Source organism: Diplotaxodon limnothrissa, linkage group LG16, assembly GCF_057381915.1.
Source record: "Diplotaxodon limnothrissa isolate DT_005_m linkage group LG16, D_limnothrissa_male_GT1.1, whole genome shotgun sequence".
Taxonomy (NCBI): Eukaryota; Metazoa; Chordata; class Actinopteri; order Cichliformes; family Cichlidae; genus Diplotaxodon; species Diplotaxodon limnothrissa.
In genome coordinates this window covers 36,501,828-36,516,595 of record NC_140611.1, presented here as the reverse complement: position 1 = coordinate 36,516,595, position 14,768 = coordinate 36,501,828, and the positions used below count along the sequence as shown (strand labels likewise).

General features: G+C 39.8%; 1 protein-coding gene across 1 annotated transcript; it reads left to right on the top strand.

Annotated features, from left to right (window-relative positions):
• Positions 1 to 480: 480 nt before the first annotated feature.
• Positions 481 to 11,128, top strand: LOC146616605 (extended synaptotagmin-3-like). Its single transcript, XM_085374320.1, has 21 exons — positions 481 to 489; positions 1,101 to 1,235; positions 1,368 to 1,444; positions 1,860 to 1,929; positions 2,014 to 2,103; positions 2,158 to 2,228; positions 2,329 to 2,449; positions 2,641 to 2,817; positions 3,091 to 3,173; positions 4,067 to 4,115; positions 4,267 to 4,356; positions 4,494 to 4,560; positions 5,392 to 5,435; positions 8,410 to 8,481; positions 8,641 to 8,727; positions 9,006 to 9,155; positions 9,299 to 9,654; positions 9,806 to 9,904; positions 10,226 to 10,357; positions 10,482 to 10,607; positions 11,089 to 11,128. The coding sequence occupies exons 1-21, from the start codon at positions 481 to 483 to the stop codon at positions 11,126 to 11,128; spliced, it is 2,145 nt and encodes a 714-aa protein (XP_085230446.1).
• Positions 11,129 to 14,768: the final 3,640 nt, after the last annotated feature.

The window sequence follows — 14,768 nt, the reverse complement described above, 5'->3', positions numbered from 1 at the left end:
CAGGATACCTGATCACGGGCAGGGCGTAGGTGTTCTTACCATTCAGCTGGCTCCTCAGGAATTGCCTGACCCTCTGCAGGTACTTGGTGGTTGCAGCTTTCCTAACGGCCTCTTCATGGTTCCCATTTGCCTGTGGGATCCCCAAGTACTTGTAACTGTCCCCAGTGTATGCAATGTTTCCTTCTGGTAGTTCGATCCCCTCAGTTCTGACTACTTTCCCTCTCTTTGTTGTTGTTGTTGTTATCATCCGACTACGTTTCTCCAGTCCGACTGACATTCCGATTTCATTGCTGTATATCCTGGTGGAATCGATGTTTCATTCACTCTTGGCATACAGCTTGATGTCATCAATGTACAGGAGGTGGCTGAAAACTGGCCCACTTTTCATCAGGGTGCCCTGGTTCCTCAACACCTGACGCGGACCTTGTTGATCTGGGTGACATCCGATCCGGCATCCCTTCATATTTATCTGTCTCGCTCATGTCTGCGGTAGGCTCACTTAGCATACAGTGGCTTGCAAAAGTATTCGGCCCCACATTTTGTCACATTTCAGCCACAAACATGAATCAATTTTATTGGAATTCCACGTGAAAGACCAATACAAAGTGGTGTACACGTGAGAAATGGAACGAAAATCATACATGATTCCAAACATTTTTTACAAATAAATAACTGCAAAGTGGGGTGTGCGTAATTATTCAGCCCCCTGAGTCAATACTTTGTAGAACCACCTTTTGCTGCAATTACAGCTGCCAGTCTTTTAGGGTCTGTCTCTACCAGCTTTGCACATCTAGAGACTGAAATCCTTGCCCATTCTTCTTTGCAAAACAGCTCCAGCTCAGTCAGATTAGATGGACAGCGTTTGTGAACAGCAGTTTTCAGATCTTGCCACAGATTCTCGAGAAATTTAAAGCAGGCTTAGGCTACAAAAATATTAAAATAAGTTGTCATTTTAAAAAGTTAAATAAGCCATTTGATACATTAAGCCTTTTTGTTTTCACCTCATATAAGAGAGCAAATAAAATTCTATGTACCATGTGATCTCATAGGTGCTGAATCAAGTTGTGCTAAAGTGGTGTGGTGTTTTTTTATGTGTTCAGGTGTTGGAGCAGGCGTGGCCATTCATTGGGATGTACATGGAGAAGCTACTTAGAGAAAAGATCCAGCCATCCATCAGGTCCTCCAATCCTGCACTCAAAGTGTTCACATTTACCAAGATTCATTTTGGATACAAAGTGTGTGGTTTTGATTTATGCACCATTTTTATTTGTTCTGCTTCAAAAATTCAGTAACATTCATCATTGGAAGTGCATCATAGGTGATGTATTGTGGCCGAGTGATTTTTTTTTTATTATTATTTTTTTCAGCCTCTCAAGATCACTGGAATAAGAGCGTACACACATGAAGTGGAACATAGGGAAGTGATTCTAGACATGAATATAAGGTTGGTCAAACACATTTTTTCACCTTAGTTTACAAAGTAGTAATAATAATAATAATAATGGATTGGATTTATATAGCGCTTTTCAAGGCACACAAAGCGCTTTACAATACCACTATTCATTCACTCTTGCATTCACACACTGGTGGAGGCAGCTAGAGTTGTAGCCACAGCTGCCCTGGGGCAGACTGACAGAAGCCAGGCTGCCATATCGCGCCATCGGCCCCTCTGGCCAACACCAGTAGGCAAGTAGGGTAAAGTGTCTTGCCCAGGGACACAACGACCAGGACAGAGAGCCCAGGGATCGAACCGGTGACCTTCCGGTTACAGATGCGATTCCCAACCCCCTGAGCCACACGGTAGTGTGATGTTTTCTCTTGTCATCATTTATGTCTGACCAGCTCAGTTTACTCTCCAGTTATGATGGTGATGTGGACATGAGCACTGATGTGAGCCTGGCAATCACAACTCGTGTGAAAGGACTTAAAGTGAGCATCTCATTTTTCTGTGTTCTCTCCATCGTCTATATCACATGCTTACTGTTCATGTAAAACTCGCTCTGAATCTTCCAGCTTCAGGGGATGCTGAGGGTCATTTTAGAGCCTCTTATTGGTCAAGCACCGCTGGTGGGAGGAGTGACTTTTTTCTTCCTTCGCCGCCCTGTAAGTGGCCAGAGACTTTCTCACAGCCTTATTATGACGAGTGGAGCCTTGTAGTTAGTAATGTTTAAAACTCTGCACATAAACTGGACTGGTACGCCAAACCTTTTGAGCATCCCTTCTTTAAGGTCTCAAATAATATTTTAAATATTTGAAATGAATGATTTTATTACTCGGTGTTTACTTGTTTGGTTGCTGTCCTCTCTCATCACATCTTTCACCTCACAGTTCACTGTCTGAGGAGACGATCTTGGATGCTATAGCTTCCATCATGGTGTTGCCCAACCGCATGTGCATTCCCCTCATAGACAAGGTCAAAGGGGACCAGATGAGGTTCCCACTTCCTCATGTTAAATATTTTTGGAGTTATTTTCATCTTATAACTTGCAGCTACAGTAAGCAGCAGTTCACATTAAAAAACAGAATCCTATCAAAATAAAAAAGTATAAAAATTTTGAATGTTGTTTTGACTATTGCTAGTTTTTTGCTCTTTCAGTTTACCTGACTGTTAATGTGAATACTTGTGCTTTTTCATCTCAGGGGGTGGTGAGGGTCCACTTGTTGGAGGCCAGAGATCTGGTGGCTAAGAACACACACGTGATGAATTTAATGAAAGCGAAATCAGACCGATATGCCACACTGAGAGTGGGCAGCACGCATTTCAAAAGCAAGACTGTCAAAGAGAATTTGTTCCCAAAATGGAATGAAGTGTATGAGGTACACAAACACACTGCACTTATCCACACTTTGATTCAGTAATCGATTACTGTTTGATTCTGACACTCTTTTTTCCCTTAACAAAAAAATGTGTCACTTAATTCTCATGGACAAACTTGAAAACACAATTACGTGGAGTTTGTTTGCATTTTTGCTCAGTATCTTATATCCACTTTTTCTTAATGTAACCCACTGAAATCCCATTCAGTGAAATTTAATCAAAATACTTGAAAGACAATTAAAACATTGTTGTTGTTGTTTTTGTGTGTGCAGTTTATTGTCCATGAGGCCCCGGGGCAGGAGCTAGAATTAGAGCTGTGCAATGAGGGCGCAGACAAAGATGATTGTCTTGGAAGGTAAATCGAATATTAAATGGATTTTGGCCAAATTCTTTAATGATAATAATAATGATGGATTGCATTTATATAGCGCTTTTCGGGGCCCTCAAAGCGCTTTACAATACCACTATTCATTCACTCTCACATTCACACACTGGTGGAGGCAGCTACAGTTGTAGCCACAGCTGCCCTGGGGCAGACTGACAGAAGCCAGGCTGCCATATCGCGCCATCGGCCCCTCTGGCCAACACCAGTAGGCGGTAGGTGAAGTGTCTTGCCCAAGGACACAACGGCCGGGGCTCGAACTGGCAACCTTCCGGTTACAAGACGAACTGCCAACTCTTTGAGCCACGATTGCCCCATCTTTAGGCAGCATCTGCCAATCAGTCATCAGTAGATTTCTCGTTGTAGTGCCTCCTGTAGTCACTGATGTCAACAGATCCAACTTAAAGACAGTTTTATCACTCAATATTCAACATATTTAATTTTTGTCCATAATATGTCATTTACTTGTATTTGTATAGCACTTTTCTGGTTTTACTGGCCATACATGACCAATCAAAGCTTTCACGCTTCTGGGTCGTTTGACCCAGCATTTTCTGTTTCTGGTGTTTTTGTATTATTCTGTATTATGATTTAGGTTCTGATTCCTTAGTTGTGCTGATTATTATTATTATTATTATTGTAATCTTCATGTTAGGGTAGGTTTAGTTCAGTGTCTTGTCTGTGCCTGCCGTGTTTCCTGTGTTAATTTGAAAGTCCGTGTCTCATGTCAGTGTGTGTAGTTTTACTTTCTTTTTAAATGTAGTGATATGATTATTGCTTTGGTATGCATTTCTGAGCCACGAAACTGATTAAAATAATGATCTGTCTGAGTTCTGATGTTATTCTACATTTCTTGTCTAATTTAGATATAACCTTGATTTTGGAGAAGTGAAGAGGGAGAAACAAATGGATCAGGTGAGCTTTTTTAACGCTAATAAACAACTAATAGCAGTATTTCTGTGCTAGAGGACATTGCAGGATTTATGTAGTGTTCAAGCTTCTGTTATAATTTCCTCTAGTTCTAGATTTGTATTTAATCCTTTTGAACATCCTTTTACTCATGCAGTGGTTTCCTGTGGACAGGGCACTGCATGGTGAAGTTCATCTTAAGCTCCAGTGGTTTTCCCTTCAGACTGACACCAGCCTGCTGAAGGAGGTACAGCAGCTTAGTGTTTCTTTGATGTCACTAACATCAGGATTTTATTATTCATCTTTTAACTGCCGCTGTAGGTAGCTCAGTGTCCAGCTGCTATGTAACTCACGTTCATTCTCTCTCCCAACTCTTCCTTCCAGTCCACGGACAATTTTGCCTGTGCTGTGCTTGCAGTGTACCTGCACAGTGCCGCAGATCTACCAGCAAGTATCTTCTAATAGGGAGTATTATAAAATACTGACGTAAGTCAGTGATGCAAATGTGCTCAGCTGTATTTTTGTACTGCTCTACAAAAAGATGGCCGTGAGTCTCGAGAAAAGTAGTTTCACTTTATTATCTTCTAATTTTATAAGAATATTTGGCACCAAAGTACAGTATTAGAGCGCTTTATATTTAACTGAGTGTTGTTATTTAACAGTAAAAGTGTGTTTATTTGAAATTAAAATTTGACATAGGTATATAAAAAATTCAAGCTTTGTTTTACTCATTAAAAATAACAGAGAGTGATATATTTTACTTCTCGGCAGCGAGCACATAAACATCTAACTTTCTGTGTGATTGCACATAGGGATGGGTATCGAAAACCGGTTCTTGTTGAGAACCGGTTCCCACTGTTTCAATTCCTTGGAATCGTTTGCCATTTTTGCAAACGATTCCCTTATCGATTCCAGTCGCCCCGAATGACGTCACCACGTTGCGGAGCGTCATTTACCTGGCAGGAAACATGGCGCCTAAGCGGCTCAAACGCTCAAAAGTTTGATTATACTTTATGAGAACCGATGACAACAGGGCAACTTGCAAAGTAGATATTTCATTTAAGGGAGGAAACACTACGAATATGCAAAAGCATTTGCTCACAAAACACGCGATGACACGCGTTTTTAATTCCGCTCCGGACTCGTGACTCTCAACCCAGCAGCAGCGCTAACGTTTGCACGTCCTCTCCCGTTAATGCGGCAGGTAAATAATCAACTAACAGTGCATATTATGTTAGCGCAATCTGCCTTATTACAAGACCTGCCATTACTGTACATGTAGGTGACCATGATGAGAGAGACAGACAGAGTCTGGCTCAGATGCTGGCAGTTCTCGCTGCAGTCTACCGGTAGCGTCTCCTTTCAGGCCAGGATAGACGAATGTCACCGAGCAGTGTCTAAGTTTGTGGTCAAAGGCTTGCACCCATTTGCTACAGCAGATGCCCCCGATTTTTGGTAAGTGAATGTGTTTAATTGTAGGCAGGGACATTACTGGATATTCTTGTGTAATTGCCACAGAACAATTTATGTTATACTTTGTTATTGCTACAGAAGAATGTTGCAGCTTTAAGGCAGGGATGACTCCTGGAGTTGCTTTCTCACTGCATATGCTTTATTTCACAATCAGATCGATTCGATAACAAAAACATACAGCAGCTCCTCTCCTACTCCTAGCCCTTCGCTGCGGTGGAAAAAAGAATCTTGCCATCTTGTAAATATGAGTACTCTGGCAGAGTAACAGTTCAAATGAAAAATACACCAGAACAAACAAGCAAACAAAAAAAGAAGTGTGGGGTACCTTTGAACCAATGAACAAAGTATAACAATTTATACTTTTTAACATAACCCGACCCCGTCAATATGTGATATGTCTCACAAGAATATTTATTTTATTATTTTACATTTACAATTTTTTTTCCTGGGGACCCTGTGACACCCCATTGAAGAGCCGTAGGCTGGATCTCTCAAGATCTCACTGTTGGGTTTGTAAGGCCATGTTACTCCTAAATTTCTATCTTGTTCAAAGAGAAGATATAAAACAAAGCTCTGAGCTAATCGACCTTAGTGTTCTCCTTTTTAAAAAAAAAAAAAAAGAATCGATAAGAGAATCGATAAAGAATCGAATCGTTAAACAGAATCGAAAATGGAATCGGAATCGTTAAAATCTTATCAATACCCATCCCTAATTGCACATATTGTTGTTAAAACCAGCCCACTGGTCATAATGGAGATATTTTTTCATCTGATATCAGATAAAACTGGCGTCAGTTCTGAGAATGCATTTTGTAATTTAATTTCTGCTGCACTAAAAAAGAAAAATAAATCACATAAATTTGTCGTTAATGAAAAATTTAGATATTGGGGGGGGGGGGGGGGGGGGTTAAATTTATTTTCTTTCTACTATAAAATTGTCCAAAAATGTAACTCTCTTGAACAATATTTCAACTTTGCTTTCGAGTTTGTGGCTCATAACAAAGGGCAGTCCTTATCTTTCATTGGTACTTAGCTTTTCTTTCATTTTTGTGTCCTAGAGTTGATGATGCTTTTGAATGTTGATGTCTCAGTTTGATCAGGAGCTTTGTGTTATCACTCCAAGTGCTCTTGTGTCTGTGAAAGCTGGCCTTTTTGTCTGGCAAATGCCTCTGATTTTACGTAGCTGTGTTACTGACAGCTGGTCTTCCTCCTGAGCAATGTTCAGGTTACGTTTGCTAGCATAAAGAAGAATGCAGAAAGTGAACATAGTCGGGAACTTTTGAGGAAATTAGAACTATTAAATCTTTTTTTAAATCAGACACACACTGACACATTACCAAGGTTGCTATACTCACAGATCTTTTTATAGTTACATGGTATTATGTGTGAATCCATTCATCTTGTTATTTAGGCACTGGCAGGCAAGGAGCATGTTTTCACAGAGACCAGCTAAACATTTCTCAGTTCTGTTGCCTTCAGAAGCATTGCCTCTGACTGCCCTCTGGTGGCCATAGTGTGACAACGCAATAACACAGTGAAGTGTGATGGAGCATTGTTCTGCATGAAAATCATGTTTTTCTTGAAGGATGCAGACTTCTTCCTGTACCACTGCTTGAAGAAGGTGTCTTCCAGAAACTGGCAGTAGGACTGGGAGTTGAGCTTGACTCCATCCTCAACCCAAAAAGGCCCCACAAGCTCATCTTTGATGATACCAGCCCAAACCAGTACTCCACCTCCACCTTGCTGGCGTCTGAGTCGGACTGGAGCTCTCTGCCCTTTACCAATCCAGCCACGGGCCCATCCATCTGGCCCATCAAGACTCACTCTCATTTCATCAGTCCATAAAACCTTAGAAAAACCAGTCTTGAGATATTTCTTGGCCCAGTCTTGACGTTTCAGCTTGTGTGTCTTTAGTATTTATTATTTATTTATTTATTTATTGTCATTGTCAAGAACAATGAAATTGCGTTTGGGGCTTCCATACAACCCAAAAAAAAAGAAGAAAATAATAAATACCCCTTAAAACCCAAGTGTACATATTTAACCCAGTGTGACTCCAATGCAATAAGACAATCCTTAGCAATAATGTTCGTAGAAATTCAGACAAAGACCTGAGAAACGGTCTGTTCAGTTCAGTGGTGTTTGTCTTTCAGCCTTTCTTACCTTGGCCATGTCTCTGAGTATTGCACACCTTGTGCTTTTGGGCACTCCAGTGATGTTGCAGCTCTGAAATATGGCCAAACTGGTGGCAAGTGGCATCTTGGCAGCTGCACGCTTGACTTTTCTCAGTTCATGGGCAGTTATTTTGCGCCTTGGTTTTTCCACACGCTTCTTGCGACCCTGTTGACTATTTTGAATGAAACGCTTGATTGGTCGATGATCACGCTTCAGAAGCTTTGCAATTTTGAGACTGCTGCATCCTTCTGCAAGATATCTCACTATTTTTGACTTTTCTGAGCCTGTCAAGTCCTTCTTTTGACCCATTTTGCCAAAGGAAAGGAAGTTGCCTAATAATTATGCACACCTGATATAGGGTGTTGATGTCATTAGACCACACCCCTTCTCATTACAGAGATGCACATCACCTAATATGCTTAATTGGTAGTAGGCTTTCGAGCCTATACAGCTTGGAGTAAGACAACATGCATGAAGAGGATGATGTGGACAAAATACTCATTTGCCTAATAATTCTGCACTCCCTGTATGTGCAAGGGTTTATTTCTGGTTTAAATGTTGACAGTGGCTCACAGAAACACAGACTCAGCTAACAGTAGTTGTAAACTAGAACAGATGTTCTCACTGCCTCACTGGTTTGCTTTTATTTCAGCTCACAAAGAGAACCACCTGTCCCAACTCCTTTGTGGAAATGTCCATTGACGACGACGTTAAGAAAAGCGAGGTAGGTATTGCTAATACGCCATTTCCACCTTTAAGTGCATATGTCCTTTTTTCGATTATTTTTCTTCTGTAAAAATTTAAAACACTGGTCAGTTCATCTGCTTCAGAGATTGCAGTTACATCCACACATCACAGTGACCGTCTTGCTCTCTTTCCACAGGTTGCGTATGCATCTAAAGATCCAGTTTGGGAAAAGGGTTTCACCTTCTTTGTGCATAATGTCAGTGCACAGGAGCTCATTGTTCAGGTTTGTCATTTACTCCGTACTGTTTGTAAAATAAATAGTTTAAAACCTTTAATTTAATAACCTAATTAGAAAAGTAATAGCATGTTCTCACATTTTTTCCAGTTTTTAATCAGATATGTTCTTCATACAGTTTTTGTTTTGTATGCCTGTAAACCAATCATTCAAACCTTGATTTCTCCAGTGTGTTGCCAATGTTGCAACACCATATTCCATCTGATCTCTTCATAAGTTTAATCTAATCTTTGTTTTTTCATATTTTCTTTGTTCATGTGGTTCAGGTCAAAGAGCCTGAGAAGAAGAATCTAGTCGGTGTTCTCAGCTTGCCCCTCAGTCACCTGCTCAGAACCTCCAACCTGACTCTAGACCAGCGCTTCATGCTGGAGCGCTCTGGAGCAAACAGCCAGATCAAACTGAGGGCCACTCTCAGGGTGGGCATGCAAGGCTAAAGATCTCTTAGGTTTCCCTGTTTTATTTATTTTAGTTGTTGTTTTTGTTCCCCCCGCCCCCATTGTGTTATTCACTAGTACTGCCAATACAATTCCTCATCAGCTCTGATGTAAATCTCACACAGATTCTTAATTTGGAAGAGCCTCCATCCCAGACTATCTTCAGTCCTCCTCCACAAGGCAAACAACAACAGGCCAGAAAATCAGGGTACAGCTCAGTCTCCAATTCCTCCAATGCTCCACCCTCCTCTCACACAGCTTCCTCCAACAATATCCCTGCTGCCTCTACTCCGAACCTGGAGGGAGCATCACCAAGCAAAGGCTATTTGGCTCAAGGCTGTGGCTCCTCCCAGGCGCCTGAAAACAGGAAGCAATCATCTTCATCAATAAACTTGCGTCGGTTCGACTCCCACAGCCTGCTGTTAGAGAACGTCATCAATTCATCGCGATTCGACCTGTCAGATGGAGCCTCCTATCCAGAGTGAGAATTGTTCTCTGTGTGTCCATTTCTGTCCTCTAACGCTGACTTTTAATATTTTTACAGATATAATGAACTAAGCGAGATGCTGCATTCTCAAAAGAACTGAAAGAAAGAAAAGGTGACATTCATATATTTATTTTTACCTCTAAAGGGCCATTAGGAATCATCTGGGTTCATTTGGAGAGATTGCGTTGTCTGTACAATATGCAGCCATGAGGAACAAACTCATGGTCTTTGTTAACAATTGCAGGTATGTCACAGCGATCAAGCAGCACCAGTTATGATTTGCATTTTTAGTGTGATGACATTAAACTCTTTTTCTAATAAGCACCATATGTTGAAATAATATATATATACACCTAGGTCCAGGATATTGAAAATATGTCATATAATATGTTTGCAGTAGCTGGTATAAGTCATAAACAGGCTTAATTTAAGAATATTAAGATATTCATTATTTTTGTTTTAAATTATCTGAACTCAACACATCAGATGAGAAAAAGGCAACAGTTAGAGATTGTAAATTGCACATATAATATACAGTTTTCTTTTAAAATCCTCTGTCACGCAGGAATTTATTCCCCTGCAGTGAGAACGGCACAGACTCTTACGTCCGCCTGTATCTCCTTCCTGTCCAAAGCTTGAAGCATCGCAAGAGGACCGGTGTCAAGAAGAGGGCGATCAATCCCATTTTCAAAGAAAAGTGAGCCTAATAAACTAATTCTACATATCCCGTTTGTTTTTTAAAAAACGAAGAGCTGGGAGTTTTAAAGTTTGTGCACAGTGTTACTTTCTTTTACTTTTCTGACAATCATCTTTTGTCACAGGTTTCAGTTCGATGTGACACTCAGGGAAGCACAAACTAGGAAGTTGTATGTGTCTGTGAAAAGTAACAAGATGTTGGTCTCCAGAGAGAAAAAGGGCATTGGCTTGGTATGTTATGCTACGTCAGGGTAAACGGCATTGATACCTTAAAAATAATAAAACTATACACTGAGGAATATTCCTATTTGTAAATAAACATTTTTATAGTAATTAGAGTGATATATGCTTCTGATAAAAATAATCTTAATTTTTAAAAACATATTAAGAAATAATCAGTATTGGTGTCATTAAAATTGAAACAAATATAATTACTATCTAATATAAACAACTCATTTTTTCTGATACAAGCTTTAAAAAGCAGTTTAATCTATTTGTTTTCTATCTATCTATACATACATATGAGTGTCAGTATGAAGCATCTTATAAGGGGCAATACTTGTTTCTGGGTTTTCACTAAAATAACCACTTTCAGCACCAAATACAAACTGGTGCTGGTTTCTTTGTTTCTTTGTTGATTGCAAGTCATGGACTCTAATGTAAAACCGTGTGTGGGTGATTATTTGTTTTTAGATATAGTCATGTGAATATTTCACACCTGTTTCTCTAAAGGTATGAGCTCACTCTGCTTGGGCTGAAGAAATCCATCTAGCAAGTGGATCTGAGAAAAGCTTTGCAACTTAAAAATCACCTCATCAGCCACTGCAGGGGAAACTGCCGACATGATGCTTGAAGAGTTTCATACTCCTTTATGGATTTTTTTTCCCGAAAGTAGCAGAAAAACTATCTTTGATCGTGTAAATAAGGAACACTCTGATCCCAGGCACAAAATTCATCTTCCAATCTAGTAACACTGGAGGTCTTACTTGAAACTGACACACTTAAACGTAAGATTAAAACAAGTTTGTGTCACTTTTTGTATGCAAGAAAAGACAATTTGTCAGAACTATAACTGATGAGATATACAAGCAAAAATCAGCTTGTTTTTCAATGCTAAATAATATTTTCACAGTTTCCATCAAACTGCAGTAAGTTGAGGACTTGACCATTAATGCTGATGGTTGATCAGACAGTACCACTAAGTTTTTTTTTTTTGTTTTTTTGTTTTTTTTCTAAATGACATCAGAAACAGCAGTATGCGACATTACGTGATGGCAGAGCTTCAGTTCATCCTTTGTCTTTTTTTTTTTTTTTTTTTTTTTTTTTTTTTTAATAAATAGGACAGGGGGAATGAATGAGAGAAAGAGGGGGAGAGAAAGAAAGAAAACCAAAGGGGAGAAGAGACGGTGAGAAAGGGGGGGAAGAGAGAGAAAAAAAAAAAGAACTCCTGGGTCACCTGTATGGAGAAAAAAAAAAAAAACTCCTGGGTCACCTGTATGGAGAAAAAAAAAAAAAACTCCTGGGTCACCTGTATGGAGAAAAAAAAAAAAAAACTCCTGGGTCACCTGTATGGAGAAAAAAAAAAAAAACTCCTGGGTCACCTGTATGGAGAAAAAAAAACAAACAAACAAACAAAAAAAACAAACAGAGGAGACAGCAAACAACAAAGAGCAACATAATAATAGAGAAAACAAAGCACCATCACAATAAACTAGCTAGTCATAGATATCAATATTTACTAAATAATAAACGATATTGTGCAGCACGCAAGATAGACAGCGCACAGTGTGCTTTGAGGCAGCAGCCAAGAAAGCTTTAGTCCGCGTCTGTGAATACCCATGTGTGCATACCTGTGTGGATCAGCATGCTTGCATTCCAAAGGTTTCTCCATGTAATGATCTGCTAGGGAGTGTGGGGGGGCCACAGCCCCGTCCTCCAGGGTGTGAAGCGGGTATGGAGGAGATCAAAACTCCAGACATCCAGAGGCCCCCAGAACACAAGAGACCAAGGAAGACCCACAGAGGGGCAGCCGCGCCACTGTCCCAGTAAGAGCTGAGGAGAGTCCCAGATGAGGGCTCGCCCAGCAGCCGCGGAGCAGAAGTCAGGGGGAGTTGCAGTGACGCGCCCGTGAGCTCCGCTATTTTCACAGTTTCCATCAAACTGCAGTAAGTTGAGGACTTGACCATTAATGCTGATGGTTGATCAGACAGTACCACTAAGTTAATGAGTGTCATGTGCTCTTTGTTCAACATGTATCTGGTCCCACTATCCTCGCAAAAATGCAACTTGGACATAGCTTATGGTGTTAAGTTGGCAGTAAATGAAGTTGCTTTTGGTGACCATAAGTCACTCTTTTAATGTTCATTTTAACTAAGTATTAACAACGTGTTTGTATTAGGATCTGACATTCAATTGATGACTGTTATTTCAGAGATGAACGTTTGATCCTCTTCTTTATTTGAAAGATCCTCTCCACTATTATAATGAAGCAGTGAAAGGGACTGGATCTTTTTATTTCAGCCATCTCAATCTAATTGTGACAAGAATAATCCCAGGATGACTGTAATGTATTTCTCAATCATTTTGTAAATAAGGTGACCGAGTTACCATAAGATCCAAGTTCTCCTTATGTTCCTCAGCATGTGAAGATGGCTCTTAGTGAGCTGAGTCCTTTACGTCATTCTTTCCAGTTATTGTTAATGGCTTAGTTACAGTAATGGACTCGATAAAACCCTCTTCATACTTATTTGAGATTTTACCTCTTTCCTGTTTGGGACTTTTACAAGTATGGTTCTTCATTTCTAACTACCGTTAACAACTGTTTGAAGTAAGGTTGTGGCATTCCCCGTTTTAAGCATTCCGAGCCAGTTTTGTTACTTTAAAAAATGTAATCTTGATGCCAGTTCTGTTGGGAATTATCCATCTGTTTCAAAATTGCCATTTACTCTATCAGGAGATTATTAGAAACAGTTGTGGGGAGTCAATTGAGATCCTTTTTATACAAAAAACAGATTTCTGACCTGTTCCAGTTTGATTTTCCAAAGCAGCACTTCCTTGAGATTGAGAGTCTATAATACGATTCTAATGGTATTTGATTCAGGAAATTGTTCTGTACTCATTTTAGTTGATCTCAATAGAGCCCTTCATACCATTGACTATGGTATGTTACTTAATAGGCTTGAGGTTTCGGCTGGTATCTCTGGCTTGGTGTTAGACTTGTTTTCCTCTGATTTTTCAGACAGGACTTTCTCTGTTTAGGGTAAACAACATTTCTTCTCTAACCTGTGAGGTTCCACAAGGTTCAGTCCCCGGTCTCTTACTACTATATCGCTACATCCTTCCTTTAGCTGCCATCGTTCAACCTTTCCATTTCTTATTTATTTATGCTGACATTCAGCTGTTTTTGTCTTTTAAGCCTTACCGGCTCGAGAGGCTATCCACCTAGTTCAATGTCTATCCCAGCAATTGATTTGTTTTGAATTTCAACAAGACTGAGGCCATGATTGTAGCTCCTCCTGAACTACACTGAAAAACCAGTCAAGTGATTGCTTCCTTTTGCTCGTCCAGCATTCATAATTTTGGTATAGTATTTGTTTCTTCTTTAGGCTTTAACTTTTATATAAAATCTATTTGACATTTCTGTTTCTTTCATTTAGGTGTATAGTCTCCTCGGCTGATTCATGCAAACCGTAAAGTCCTTTTTTACTGACTTAGTTAAATCATCTATTTTTCACATCCAAGATTTACAAAACGGTGCAGTCAGACTGCTGATGTGTTTTACGTGTTTTATGTGTGAAATTCACATTCTTGCACAGAGATCACTAAGTGAACAAGGTCTAGACTATTTATCTAAGCTTGTTTTTACTCCTTCGAGCCTTCGATCACAGACTCTGAATTTAATAACTGTTCCTTGTTAGCGACGGGGGGGGGTATTGCTATTTATGTTAACTGATTTATTGCGACTTTTATTTTATTCTCTTTGAACTTGCTTTTGTATTATTGTTAACAGTGTTTTTTTTAATCTTCTGATTTATTTTTATTGTAATTCTTCCTCATTTTCATTTATTTGAATGCACAGAACTTTGTGCCTATTTGTCTGTGAAAACAGGTGTATTAATAAACATTATTTAATCAAACAAAGCTCAGTTCCTTACTACTGAAGAAAGGTAATGAAATGTTAACGAGATGCTGTACAACTGGCTGGGTGAAAACCCTCACTCCCAGTCATTCCCATAACGGCATCCAGACCAGCTGTCTTTCCATTCTCCATCCTCTTCACAGCTGCCCTCACTTCCTCCTTACCAATCCTCTGCATTTCCTGATTCACTAACTGTCCTCCCCTCTCTCTCCTTTTGTTCCTTAAAGTTCCTTTCATCTTATCAACACACTCGCACGCATATTAGTACATTACC

Coding starts and splice junctions, on each gene's coding strand:
- LOC146616605 (XM_085374320.1), top strand. Junction 1,445..1,859: donor ATTCTAGACATGAATATAAG/GTTGGTCAAACA, acceptor TTTACTCTCCAG/TTATGATGGTGATGTGGACA. Junction 10,358..10,481: donor AATCCCATTTTCAAAGAAAA/GTGAGCCTAATA, acceptor CTTTTGTCACAG/GTTTCAGTTCGATGTGACAC.